The sequence below is a fragment of the Mytilus edulis genome, chromosome 10 (assembly GCF_963676685.1).
Source record: "Mytilus edulis chromosome 10, xbMytEdul2.2, whole genome shotgun sequence".
Classification (NCBI taxonomy): Eukaryota; Metazoa; Mollusca; class Bivalvia; order Mytilida; family Mytilidae; genus Mytilus; species Mytilus edulis.
The window spans coordinates 37163558-37177246 of record NC_092353.1 but is presented as its reverse complement, the minus strand read 5'-3'; the positions used below and the strand labels follow the sequence as shown (position 1 = coordinate 37177246).

Genomic DNA, 13689 nt, shown 5'->3' with positions numbered 1-13689 from the left:
GTTCATGTTCTTTATTAGTGAAAGTTTCTATTATAATTAGGAATTTTTGTTTCTTTAAATCACGGACACTTGTGGGTTGGATATGTGAGTATATTCTTTAAGAAGTGAAATGTACTGGTGAATTTGAACTCTTTGACAATTTCGTAACAAGTCTGAAAGGATGAAGATTAAAATTTGAATGGCTTATGTACTATGATCTATTTTCTTATATTTTCTACTTTATTTCTTGGATAGATAGTTGTCTCATTGGCAAGCATACCACATCTTCTATATTTGTATGCATAGCCACTTTTTCATATTGATTTTTATCGTTTTAAAAAATTGTTACAACAAATAAAGAATCTTTTTGAAAAATTTGGTGGCCCTGAAAAGGGCCGTTTTACAACTGAGTTAACAGAGGCTTTATCACTGGAACTGCAGACCTTTCAATCGCTTGATGACATCTGGGTCAGTCTTTAGCTTATTGTTGAAATACGCTAGCGATTTACCCCTTGTTCTCTCAGGAAAAATCTTGTCGGGCAGATGACCAGTTGCTGCTCCATTCATCAAGACACATACAGGTGCAACCTTGTATATATGATCAATGTACATGTTGCATTGCTCTACTGTCATCTTCTCGCACCAAAAGGTCTGTAAAGTGTCAACAAGCTCCTCTTTTGTTTTGGGGTCTACACGGGCAACATGACGCTTCATTTGATTCCATACCATTTCTATGGGGTTCAAGTCAGGACTTTCTGAAGGCCATATATCCCACCAATTTATACCGTTGTCGTTCATAAATTCTTTTGCCATTTTTGACTTGTGCTTAGGGTCGTTGTCTTGTTGGAATCTGTGCCCATCAGGAAACTTTACCCGAACATAAGAAAGAAGGTTGTCCCGTAAAATTGAGTTGGTGAAAAATTCTTTTTCCATTATATCTTCAAAGATAGTCAGTTTTGACGGACCCCTCCGACTTATGGCACCCCAAACATGGACTTTCAGTGGATGTTTAGGCTTTCCATGAACCATTGGAGCAGAATCTTTCTCTCTGTAATAATTGGTCTTATTTTGGAAGGTCTGTATGGAACTTTCATCAGAGAAGATTATGTTTGCAAAGTCGTCATTTTCGTCAATGAGGTGTTGGCAAAAATCAACACGTTTTGGTCTGTTTGCCCTTCTCACCATCTGGCCATACCGCGGTCGTGAATGGGTGAAGCCTGCAGCGTCGATGGCTATTTTGGTGAGCGACAGACTCAAGTTGGCACCATCTGCAAGTAGGGCTTTGTGGATCTGCTTGCTTGACATGGAAAAGTCTGACTTGATAAGTTCTTTGATGAGTTCGGCGTCTCTCTCAGAAACTTTTCTGAAGGTTCGTTGTTTTGGTTGGACATGAACACCAAGCTCGGAAATAAAACCCCTGTCATAGGCTCTCAGCCAGTACCGTACGGAATGACGCGAAATGTTATGGCCCCTGGACCTCAATATTCCAGTAATTGCTTGGATTGTGTTGCCCGACTTTCTCAATACTGCGATTTCTTGTTTGATTTTGTCGTCTACTCTGCCCATTGTTACGATGAAACTGATAATTTTTCATCAAACAGTTGGTATTTTAATAAGAAATCAACATGTGACAGCGAATTCATAAATTTCTTCAGATGGTAAACTGAAAAATATCAAGCCATAAAACCCTGTTGCACAATATACCAGCAAATGACATTATACTGCCCCCGGGAATAAACGAACTGGTCAACGGATTTCAACCAGGTAAATGTACATGTACAGGTATTCAGCTGATCAATACCCGAATATGTCATCGTAAACAATTTCCAAAATAAATTCTCACGGTTGTAAGAATATTATAAATACCCGTAAATGTAACAATTGGCAACACATATAAAATACAGATTTATTTCTGGCAGAATTTACTTACCATTTTTTTTTAATTGAAAACGTTTAAATTCTTGTACACATCTTTGTCGGAATTTATTTATTTAATTTTTTTTTTTTTTTTTATTAATTTGATCTTTACGCTTCTTATACAACTTACTTTTTTACAAAGATAATCATTCTCTTACATGTATTTATTAAATGACACAACTGAAAGAAAATTTCCTTTTGCAAATAACTTTATCGGAAGAGAAGTCTATGAAACCTTTTGAAAATAGCAGGTGTCAATAGATGGTCAGTTGTAAATTCTTACCAAACATCATACATGTACTCTCATTTTCACGCCAATTCAAACATATAGCCTTTAATTCCGGTTACCATGCATATATATTGTATCAATTGTGTATTTTTTTCATTCGCCGAATATGTATTTAATATTTGTCACTGAAGGTTAAACGAGCAACCATAATTCAATCAATCGATTAAAATCAACATCTTTTAAATACATATTTTAGTCAATACGGACCTTGAATAGGAATCCAGTTTGACAGAAAACTAAATAAGTAATACATTTATTTTGGAATACTATTGTTGTGAAGATGAAAGAGAAAATTTGTTTTGATATAGAATAATTATACTAATCTTTATAGAGTCCAATCTAATTAAAATATTGATCTCTTATTAAGTTCTACTACATATTAGATTGCTTTATAGTCATAATTACGGCATATTTTAATTCAGGTGTAAAACTAGCATATCACACTTTTTTTTATTCATGCAAATGCATTTGTGCCCCCATAATACTATAAAGCAACAGGAGACTGCGGAGTTTAAAACAAATAAAAATTATATATTTATTCAATAGTTTGAAATCTTTTCACAAACTTTGGAAGCACAGGTGTTCAGCCAGACATAGTGTCGCCTCTTTGAAATCATCTGTAATACACAGTAACGTGTCAAGGCAGTGCACGTGTTCTGGGAGTAAATTTTTGGTTTTCCACCAATGAAATTTATGGAATCATTAAAAATCTTCGTCTGGGCGGTGCCAAATTTACTGGCAATAAATACGGAGGCCAACAAAAACTATTATCATTTCAGTTATCCGTTAACTAAAATATATACCATTTACTACAACAATGTCTTTACGTGCCCTAACCAGAGAGCAATCTGACTTTGCTGTCAGATTTGTTAACTGTGGGGGTGTCATGGTACGCCAGAGAGTCCACATAGCAACAGAAGACAGAATAAAAGTAAATGAAATTTACCGAGTTAAGTGGAACAGTAAAGAGTACGCTAGTGCCATCATCCTTGGTTCTGGTGACTACGCGGCAATGTCAGCCCTAGTAGAAAAGGCAAAGCAGGACAGACGGTTTTCTCTAGCAGCCGAGAGTGATGATCCTTCAAGCCCACCTGTTGAGAGAACTCAACCCAAAAAGAAAAGACAGACCAAAAAACCAGCAGTTAAACCATCAGGTCCAATACGTCAAACACCAAGCAGACCAAAGGCTTCCAGATCCAAAACTGTACGACCCCTAACCAAAAGTGGTAAACCGGCAGCAAGAGTGATTAGGGTTGTCACTCCCCCAGGGTTTTACGACCCGTTACCAGTCATCAGACCACCTAGACGTCGCATTGCCACTTCTCAACAACCAGCATCTGCTGAAGGTTCCAATCAGACTCAACCAGCAGTCCCCTTACCTGTACCAACTTCTAGTATGCCAGTTGCCATCCGTGGGCCAAATCCGACAGCACCAACTCCACCGCTAGTATCGCCCTTTACACCAGCCAGACCAACCCATTCTTCTAGTCATCTCGGTCCTGTAATGTCTGCACTAGCAGCAATAGGTTCATCAGTAACATCAATCCAGAAAAACCTTGATACTATGAACAGAAAAAATGATACAGTACTCCGTAGGTTAACAGACCTGGAAGTCATGTGTACAAGACTGGCGAGGCAACAAGACCAGATTTTAGCCGGACAACATAGGCCCACCATTCCAGCAGCAGTTGTAGACGACCAACAGGTACCTGCCATACCAGACTTGTACAACATTCCAAATGAGGAGCTGACAAGAATCAAGGTTTCGGCAAAGAGCTCTGGTAATTTTGCGGCTGCCTTAACAAAAAGGTTTTTTCCAGAATTGTACGGCATGGACAACCTGCGCTACTTCTACAACTGCAAAGGTGGTGGGAAGCATGGAAAGCGTGAACTGGACCCAGCCAGGCGAGAAATAATTCGTCAATTTACAGTTCGGATGTACCCTGAGGTCCGTCAGGAAGACATCTTCCGGACGAATGTCATCAATGCTGTGAATGAGATGCTGCGTCGGCAGCCAAAGAAGCAAAGACCTGCACTTGCTGCTGTCCAGATTGAGAACAATCCACCAGAAGCTGACACCCATTATCAAGAGCTAGACTTCAACGACCTTTGAGGTGTATACAGTTTACACAAAGACTACAACGGTCCTTTTAAGGACCACACAAATCTTTCAAAAAGATATTTGAAATTGTTGCATTAAATTAAATACAATAAACTTAGCTCTTCTCCCAGTCCATCTTCTGTCTTTTCCTCTATGCTATACATTTGTATTACTACAAATTATGTCTTTTTGTTTGCCCAGCATTACATTTTCAATATACCCTACTAAGTTTGATAAAGCTTAGTTTTTGGCAAATCATACGACAAACATGTTTTCCACCATTTTTTTCTTATTATTTACATAATGTTCCAACCGTTATCTTTCAAAATGACATGCATTTATTAATGCAGAAAATAGGCATCCGAGTTTACAGTCTGTCCTTTGCATCATATAAGTACATGTATAAACCCCGGGTCTTAACCATGTCTTGTAGTGCTCAATGTTGAATGTATACCAAATGCCATTTAACTCTATTTGATAACTGTCCTGTTGTCTAACAGTCCCAGGGTTTTAAAGACTGGTATATTGACCGGGGAATTAATTAAATAAACGTGCTAACCAGCAACATCGCTTAAAGAAATTGCACGACAATATACGAGATATTTGTCACTGGACATTTTACAAACAACTTCCAACCAGTCCAAAATGAGTAAAAAAGATTGTGTTTAATAATTTGGTCATATTTTTATAATTATAGAATTTTAGCTGAAAATTTTATTACAAATAAAACCAGCATTTGTTTTATTGCAAAATGATTGAAAGTGTTAATGGATTAAATTTTTTACTTTATTCAAATGAAATCAAAGACAATAATCAAACAATCCAAGTGATGTATTATCCTCCTGAAATAAATGTTTGCATAAAAGACTCAATTAAGAACATGTGAAGCTTGGTTTAAACTATCATTCAACAATTTAATAAAAACACCTATCAATTTCTGTTAACTAACTTCTGTTTACCTGTTGAAATATAAATCGGACATGTTCTTGTTTATAACAGCAGGTGTCTGTTGGCCGACGCAGGTCATGCGTTTATTAACCTTTATTGGGGTAATGATTGACAGGCATTGTAATCTTTGTAACTTCCAAATTGGGGTACAAAAAAGGTAGCATGTTTTAAATTTATTAAACAATTTACCACTTTTTATTGGAGGATTAAATTAAAATTATTTTTATAATCAGAATAAAAAGAAATGAGTTATCGTATCATACATATTTTTTATGAATGCGTAAGCCTTTAAAAAAACAAATGTATTTTTTATTCTAAATGTACACCCAGTTAGACCTTGTTGCTTATCTATTGAACTCACAATAAGATCCAACTTAAGGTACACAAAGGTAGCGTGTGTCAAATTTGATAAACAATTTAAATCTTTTTTTCGGGAGGATGAAATTAAAATATTTTATCTTAATTCAGAATAAAAAGTATTTAGTAATCACATATCATACATTTGCTTAATGAATAAAAAAAAACCTTTAAAACATTTTTTGTTATTATTCTGCACGTAGACCCAATTACACCTCGTTGTCTTATCTCATTGCACTCGCATTAAGACAGCTTACATTGTATCAGCTACAAAATGTAGCATCACTAAAGGAATTATTTTAACCTGTAAATCAACCGTCATCGTGGACTTCGCGGACCAGATTTGGATATTATTTAGGTAAAAGGTCGCGATCTTTTAAATGCGTCCATCACGGAAATCCACGATCTTTAATTAATTTCCATCGTGGAATCGCGTTTTTTGGTGAATCCGCGATAGCTGGACTGTACAGTATTTTAAACACAATTGGTAACAGTATATAAATTCTTTGCAATAAACTTTTGAATCTACAGGCCTGTCCCTCAAGCATTGGAAAATTTAAGATGGATTCTGTTGGCCTGTAGATATGATTTTTACAGGCCAAGAATTTTGTTAATAAGCCTGGGCTTCTCGGCCTGTGGTTCAGCATGAAGATAAATATTGTAACACACAGCACTTACTGTAGTTGTAAGTTGTATTATACAAAATGAAGTGGTTGTCGAACTTGTTTACTGCACTGACTGACCTGAAGTGCTCATATTAACACTTACGACTAATTTCTTTTTATTTAACAGGTGTCTCTTAATTACATTAAATTTTATTTCTATTTTCTGCCAAAAGAGGTACTTAAGACTATAGTATTTACCGATTATGGCACTGGGTCGTATTTTTTCAACATCTTTAATGTAGGCTCTGGCAAAACCTCTGAAAATGAATTTAGGCATGATTTAAATCATAATCAATTGATGTAAAAGATAAAACTTTTTCACAATATCTTGACTGCTGTACTCCTAAAATTTAGATTTTTTGCACCTATTTTCATTTATTCATAAATGACGTCAATCACAACAAAAACAAATGAAGTCTTTGAGCATTATCATTTTTCACTGGATTGATGTATCAATTAAGCTTAGAAAACAATCATGATTTTTCCTTTGATCAATTTATTGACTAATCAAGAGTCAAGCTGTCATGAAGGTTTTACATATAATATCTGTACTTGACCTATATTCTATCCATCTTACAAAATGTCTATTCTAAATTATCCTTTTAACTGAATAAGAATCATAGAGTTGTCCCCCCTTCTCTGAATAAGCCAGTTACTTCCATTTTGGAAATCTTTTCATTGATTCTTTCTTATTTTTTTGGTACTAATTCTTTTGCATTTCATTAGGAACTCAATTCCAGTCTTCAACATCTTTTTTTCTCGAAAGGCTTGTAAGCAGAACTTGTTAACACAACTAAAGAAAAAAAATAACTACCATTCACGAAAATTGAAAAAGAATCTATTAAAAGTCTGAAATGATTGAATATAAAGGTATATTTATACTTTACCTGTAAGCATTTGGAGAGTATATACATTCTGTTGAAAAATAATCTAATTTCTTGAAATATGCATACCTGGAATCAGAAATTTTCTTAATATTAAAAGATAACTATAGCTGTCAACTTTTTACATCCCATACTGCACAATGAACATTTTACCATAGAAGCTGCTTTATAACCATTTTTTTTCTAATGGACTTATCTTGTATAAAACATTTCATAATCAACATTAAAAGTAATAAATTCTTAATGAAATTTCAACTTTTTAAAGGATGGGATTATAATGTGTTGTAAAGGGTAAATGTTTAGAAATTGGGAATACAATGTATCCTACTAAAGGGGGGTTTGGAGGGGGGTTCTCCATATAATTCCTATATATGCTGTTATGAAATTTTTAACTATGTGTGTTTTTGTCATTACAATGTCTTTTCTGTCATGCTTTACCAGTCTGCACCGTTAGCCACTAGTCAAATGCCCCAGACTAGTAAATATTGATTTGGACTAGTGAAAATTTTCAAAATTTTATATAGTCATGTAGGGACAAGTTTTGATATCTAGTTTCCGGACTGGTAGACGAAAAAGTTTTTGGCACAGACTGCTTTACTACTTCAACAAAAATTTGGCAAACAAATTTGTTGTACTGCAAAATTCAGAAATTATTGCATGCATGTATTACATGTATTGCGATTTTGTCATTTTAGACTTAAATGCGATTTAATTTTTTTTTCGATTTTGAGAAAAATCCTGTTTAGTTTATATAAAATATTTCAAAATGCGTGTTCAAATTAATGCATTTACAACTCTGTTGAATTTTTCGCAATAATTTCTGAATTTACAGTATACTAAAGAAGAAACTTGACTTACATAACAATTTCTTTTTCATAAGTATATTTAAATGGTTTACATCTTGGTAGAGCTCCATCAGTTCCCTGTAAAGAAAAGAAGTTGATTAGAGAAAATGTCAAATATGTACATGATAAAACAATTGTTTTCTATGACAGGTATAAAATAACAATGTATCCTATATTATTGACATTCATTTATACTGTAAAATCAGTTGAAAGGATTATGGTCAAATAAGACAGAAATTCTTTATACACAAGTGTAGATTTGACTGTTATACATGGTTGCTTCGTCAATAGCTTCAGACATCAGGGTTTGTTGTATGTCTTGTTGCTTTTGAATTGTCTTGTTTGTGCATTGTCATCTGAATTTAGATTCACTTTATCTTTGTACTCATGAGGAGGAGAATTTATCTAAAGACATTTTTGAATGATAAGAAGAACAAACATCTTACAAAATCCCTGTGCTCCAAAATGGCAATATTTGTCATCTGATATTATCATTTCAGTAATAATTATGTTTCTGGACTAGACACATTGGTGGCCTTCGGCTGTTGTTTGCTCTATGAAGTGGTTTGTTGTCTCTTTGACACATTTCCCATTTCCATTCTTAGTTTTACTTACTATATAAGTATACTGTTTAAGAATTGAAAGCAACATTCCATCTTTTCTGATGCTCGTCAATGTATTTGTCTATTTATACCTGGAATTACGGTGTTTTATCTAATATATCAGTACTTTGAGCAGCAGGTTGAATATCTTAGTTTGAATTATTTCCAAATCACAGCTTAATTACTTTGTATAGATGATAAAATTAATAAATTTCTATGTATAGTGTTGAAGTGTGCACATTCGAATACAGACGGATGTTTGAAATGGTCAAGCTGCCACTATGACTTGACAGTCTAAGGATGCAGAAAGCCAGTTTACTCATAAAACATTTATATGTCAGAAATCAGTTAATAGTAAAAGACTTTTTCTGGTCAAAGAAATGAATGTGACATATAAGAGGTAGATGTTATTTAACTTACTGTTGTTATAGCTGTACATCTACGTAGTCTTCCGATATCTCCTCGTAAAACTGAATTATAAGAAGTTAGGTTTAGAATGGATTATTTACACATAGCCTTTGCATTAGACACGTTGCTTAACTTTGACCTATTCAGAAGACTTTCACTTCAGCAAATCCAGAAATTGATTGAAAATCCAACCTGCCCCCACTTGCATATAACGTTATCAAGAGACATAAATCATGAACTGTAAAAGTAACACTGCAAAAATTTGTTCAAGATATTTTTTTTGTGGTAATTAGCAATGTGCATAAGTTTCATAAAATTTGGTTGAGGCAAACTAATGAGATCAGAAACAAATATTTCAGCAATTTTTCCATTTGAAAAGGGGAATAAATCTAGATAGGTAAGAGTAAAGCACCAACGTTCAAACTGGATCAGAGTTTTGTTGTATTAAGCATTGTGTATAAGTTTCAAAACATTTCGTAATGAGCATTGTGTATAAGTTTCGTAATATTTGAATTAGGCAAACTAACATTAAAGAACAGAAACTAAAATTCAGCAATTTTTCCATTTGAAAAGGGGCATTACTCTTGAACGGTAAAAGTGATGCCACCAAATTTGAAACTTGATCTGTATTTGTGGTAATAAGATATGTGTATAAGTTTTATAACAATTGGTTGAGGCAAATTTAGAGAACAGAAACCAAATTTGGGACATATGATTGTAAGTACAGATGGATGTACAGACAGACAGAAAAAGGGTAAAAACTGTATGCCCCCCTCCGCTACAGCGGGGTATAAAAATCAATATAACAGACAGGACCCAATGACAAATACTAATTGAGACTATTTTTAATAATTATTTGCTTGTTAAATGCTTACCATTCATTATGACAGTTTCAGCTATATCATCTGCATTGTGTCCTACAAAACAAAATGGATTTTTAACATGAGGTCATTATTGTATTATTACAGAAAATTAGGATTCTGCAAATATTACAAAATATAAACTCCTTCAATTCAACAAATAAAAGCAAAACTCCCAAGATCTGTTAATATCTTAAGCTAACTATGGATGCCATAATTATTCCAAAGTCACAACACCTGATTGGCGTTTACCAAACATCTTTTATTAACTTGAAAACAGTTCCTAACAAATCATAGGTTTTATAGATCTACAGCAGCTTTGTATTAATAGTAATACCATAACTATTTCTATGTAAAATTTGTAGTATTATGTTGCCACATTAAAACGTCAAAATATTAAGGGGCAATTTTACCCCTTTTGGAACCTACTCCTTTGTGATTTACACATTCCACGAAAATTTGTATGATGGTATCCCACAAATAATAATGAATTATTGTATACAATATAAATACCTGTTACAATTTTATCTACTTTCATCATCATTGCTCCTCTGTCTAATGCCTGCCTTCTAAATACTCCACAGAAAGTACCTGCAAGTATCCAATTAATAAACATAATATAATTTTATGATTATTCTATTATATTTCCTGGATACCAAGTTTTATGTTTCCTTGAACTTACACAAACTGCTTTAATACACAAAGAGTTACACATTTTCATTTATTTTAATGAATGAAAATGACGCAAACACAAAGTTTAGCACTTGCTGGATGGAAATTTTCCATTAAAACACAAGAAAGCCTATCCATATAGTTCTATAAATCTTGTTTATGTAGGCCTAACATATAGTCTATAATCAAGTATCAATTGACATAAATGTTCTCATATATTGTCTCACAAAAAATCACACATACAATAATATTAGATATGCATAATTAAATCTTGGATCAATTTCATATACATTTAGAGAGAGGCAAGAATGTTGTGTACATAAATTCATTTATAAGGTCTTTTCCCCTATGCAATACTTTGTATTTTTCTGATAGTGATTATCTCCCCTCTCACAATAATATTCCAACATTTTTTATTTTTATTTTTGTTTAAAATATGAATGACAACTTACAGTTATTTTTCAGTCCTATTTGTTTAACTATTGAATCCATAGACCATCCATATAAATCCTGTAAAATAATCAAGAATTTGTCAAAATAAAATTTTGTTTTTTTTAATTGTATGATTTGTTGCTTCATAAGTATTTATTCAGTACAGATTTTATTGATTAAGTTATTTTACTTTATATATAAGGGATTCTTCTTTTGGTTTTGCAAACATTCTGATTCTGTGTTTAAATATTTCAAACATACATATCTGGAATCTTGTAAATATCAAAAATAATTATATTTAACCTTGTATATTAAACATTTTAAATGTGTCTGTCCAAAGTCAGAAGCCATATTTCAGTGCTTGTTTTTTTTTTTTTTGCTTTCTATCATATTTGCTTTTCTTTGATTTGTGTGTTATGTTTTATCGTGTGAGGACGTTTACAGAATGGGTTTTGTAAATTGTTTGAAGGCCATATTATGATCTTTAGTTGTTTAATCTTTGTGTCTCTAGTGGGTATTTATCTTATTGACAATCATATCACATCTTCCTATTTCTGTATAGAATGGAAATCTGAGGATTGTTTTACATGATATTAGATATCACCTCTTAAAATGTTTTTAAATAACTTTTGCAACATATTGTGAGTAACTTGTGATTTTTTGTCATTCTACTTTGACTCCCAACAACTCTCACCTCGTATGATACAATTTTTAATGGTAGATCATACTGTAAATGTTTTTAAATAACTTTTGTAATATATTGTGTGAATCTACTTTGACTCCCACAACTCTCACCTCGTATGATACAATTTTTAATGGTAGATCATACTGTAAATGTTTTTAAATAACTTTTGTAATATATTGTGTGAATCTACTTTGACTAATCTACTTTGACTAATCTACTTTGACTCCCAACAACTCTCACCTCATATGATACAATCTTTAATGGTAGGTCATACTGTATCTGGTTTCTCTTTACTGTCTGAAATTATAAGGAAATGGAGGTCTGTTAATATCTATTTTGTTTGATCATCTACTGATTTATCATTTATATAACGTGACAACATATTTCATTAACTCATACTTCAAATTCATTAATTTTTCTCGGTTACAAGTTTTGTGTATTGAAGAATAGTATTTTCATGGATTTTTGATTTTGGGGGTTATCAAGAGTCTGTATACATGTACAAACCTATAGAAAATTTAAACTTTGTACTTTACAATTACTCACAAAATCAAATTTAAGATAAATTGGTATCGTATGAATATTTATGAATCCCCAGTATTTATATTTAAAGTCTAGAAATGTTTTATTTCTAATACGATTTCCCAATCCCTTAAAAGTATAAGACAGCTATTGCAAAAGTAAGAAAATACTTGGTGATGCAGTGCACTGTTTGAAAGATTTGTAGGTGTATTGTTCTTTCTAGGATTGTTATATTTATACCAATTTGAGACTGAAGATTACCAGTAAGCATTTGCTCTGAGAATAACTTTTATACTGCAACTCCTCAATTTTCAAAGACATAATGCATTGACCAAAAAAGCTTTGGCTTCATACAGTAACTGATTTTATATAGTCTTGTTTTTGATGTAAATAATGTTTTTTCTGTAGAGTTTTATCTCAAAAGGATACAGGTTTGCAGATTTTCACATTGTCCCCATGAAATTTTTGTTGCTGATTTTTTATCAAAATATTTTATTAAGAACAGTTTCAAATCTTGCACAGTTACAGACTTTACGAATTTTATTTGTACGTGGTTAGTTATTGGACAGTAATGCTCTGCAGTTCTCTATTTTTTTCCAAGCCTTGTACAAATAAATTTTCAATAAATTTGAGAACATGTATGGTTTTATCCTGTATAAAACAGATGTTTTTTTTTTTACCTCTAGTGAATCATCCCTATATCCAGTTATACCCTCATCCACAGATAACAGGACTAGGTCCAGACCATAATTATACCTCTGGTTCAGTTCTTTCATTGTGTAAGCCAGTACTGTAGAATCTGAAAAAAAAACATATTTAAAATAAATTTTGCTCTATTCAGAAGTGTTTGTTCATTTTTTTTCATGTAATTGCCTATATAAACATGCTATAGATTTGTATATTTTTTATTTCATACGTTTTTTGGTGTAGAAAACCTTAAGTTTTCAAAGCACAGTTTGTTAAATGATATATTTTCTCTTAATCAAAATTATATAATTTCAGTAATTATGAATTGTGCCTAAACCAAAACTTACTTGAGTCAGAAACCTATATAAATATAACTTACTTGAGTCAGAAACCTACATAAATATATCTTACTTGAGTCAGAAACCTATATAAATATAACTTACTTGAGTCAGAAACCTGTATAAATATAACTTACTTGAGTCAGAAACCTACATAAATATATCTTACTTGAGTCAGAAACCTATATAAATATAACTTACTCAAGTCAGAAACCTGTATAAATATAACTTACTTGAGTCAGAAACCTACATAAATATATCTTACTTGAGTCAGAAACCTATATAAATATAACTTACTCGAGTCAGAAACCTATATAAATATAACTTACTCAAATCTGAAACCTATATAAATATAACTTACTCGAGTTAGAAACCTACATAAATATATCTTACTTGAGTCAGAAACCTATATAAATATAACTTACTCAAATCTGAAACCTGTATCAATATATCTTACTCGAGTTAGAAACCTACATAAATATATCTTACTTGAGTCAG

The 13689-nt window shown here is 32.5% G+C and overlaps 1 protein-coding gene across 1 annotated transcript in view; it reads right to left on the bottom strand.

Moving 5' to 3' along the window:
- LOC139491051 (cytoplasmic tRNA 2-thiolation protein 1-like) overlaps positions 1-13689 on the bottom strand; it is a 38722-nt gene that overhangs the window by 5419 nt on the left and 19614 nt on the right. The window contains exons 3-11 of the mRNA XM_071278322.1: positions 12847-12965; positions 11885-11941; positions 10980-11037; positions 10369-10446; positions 9871-9912; positions 9008-9057; positions 7999-8063; positions 7144-7209; positions 6455-6513 (exon numbers count right to left, since the gene is read on the bottom strand). Of these exons, the coding sequence (XP_071134423.1) occupies positions 6455-6513; positions 7144-7209; positions 7999-8063; positions 9008-9057; positions 9871-9912; positions 10369-10446; positions 10980-11037; positions 11885-11941; positions 12847-12965 (594 nt within the window). The remainder of the gene's footprint in view (positions 1-6454; positions 6514-7143; positions 7210-7998; positions 8064-9007; positions 9058-9870; positions 9913-10368; positions 10447-10979; positions 11038-11884; positions 11942-12846; positions 12966-13689) is intronic.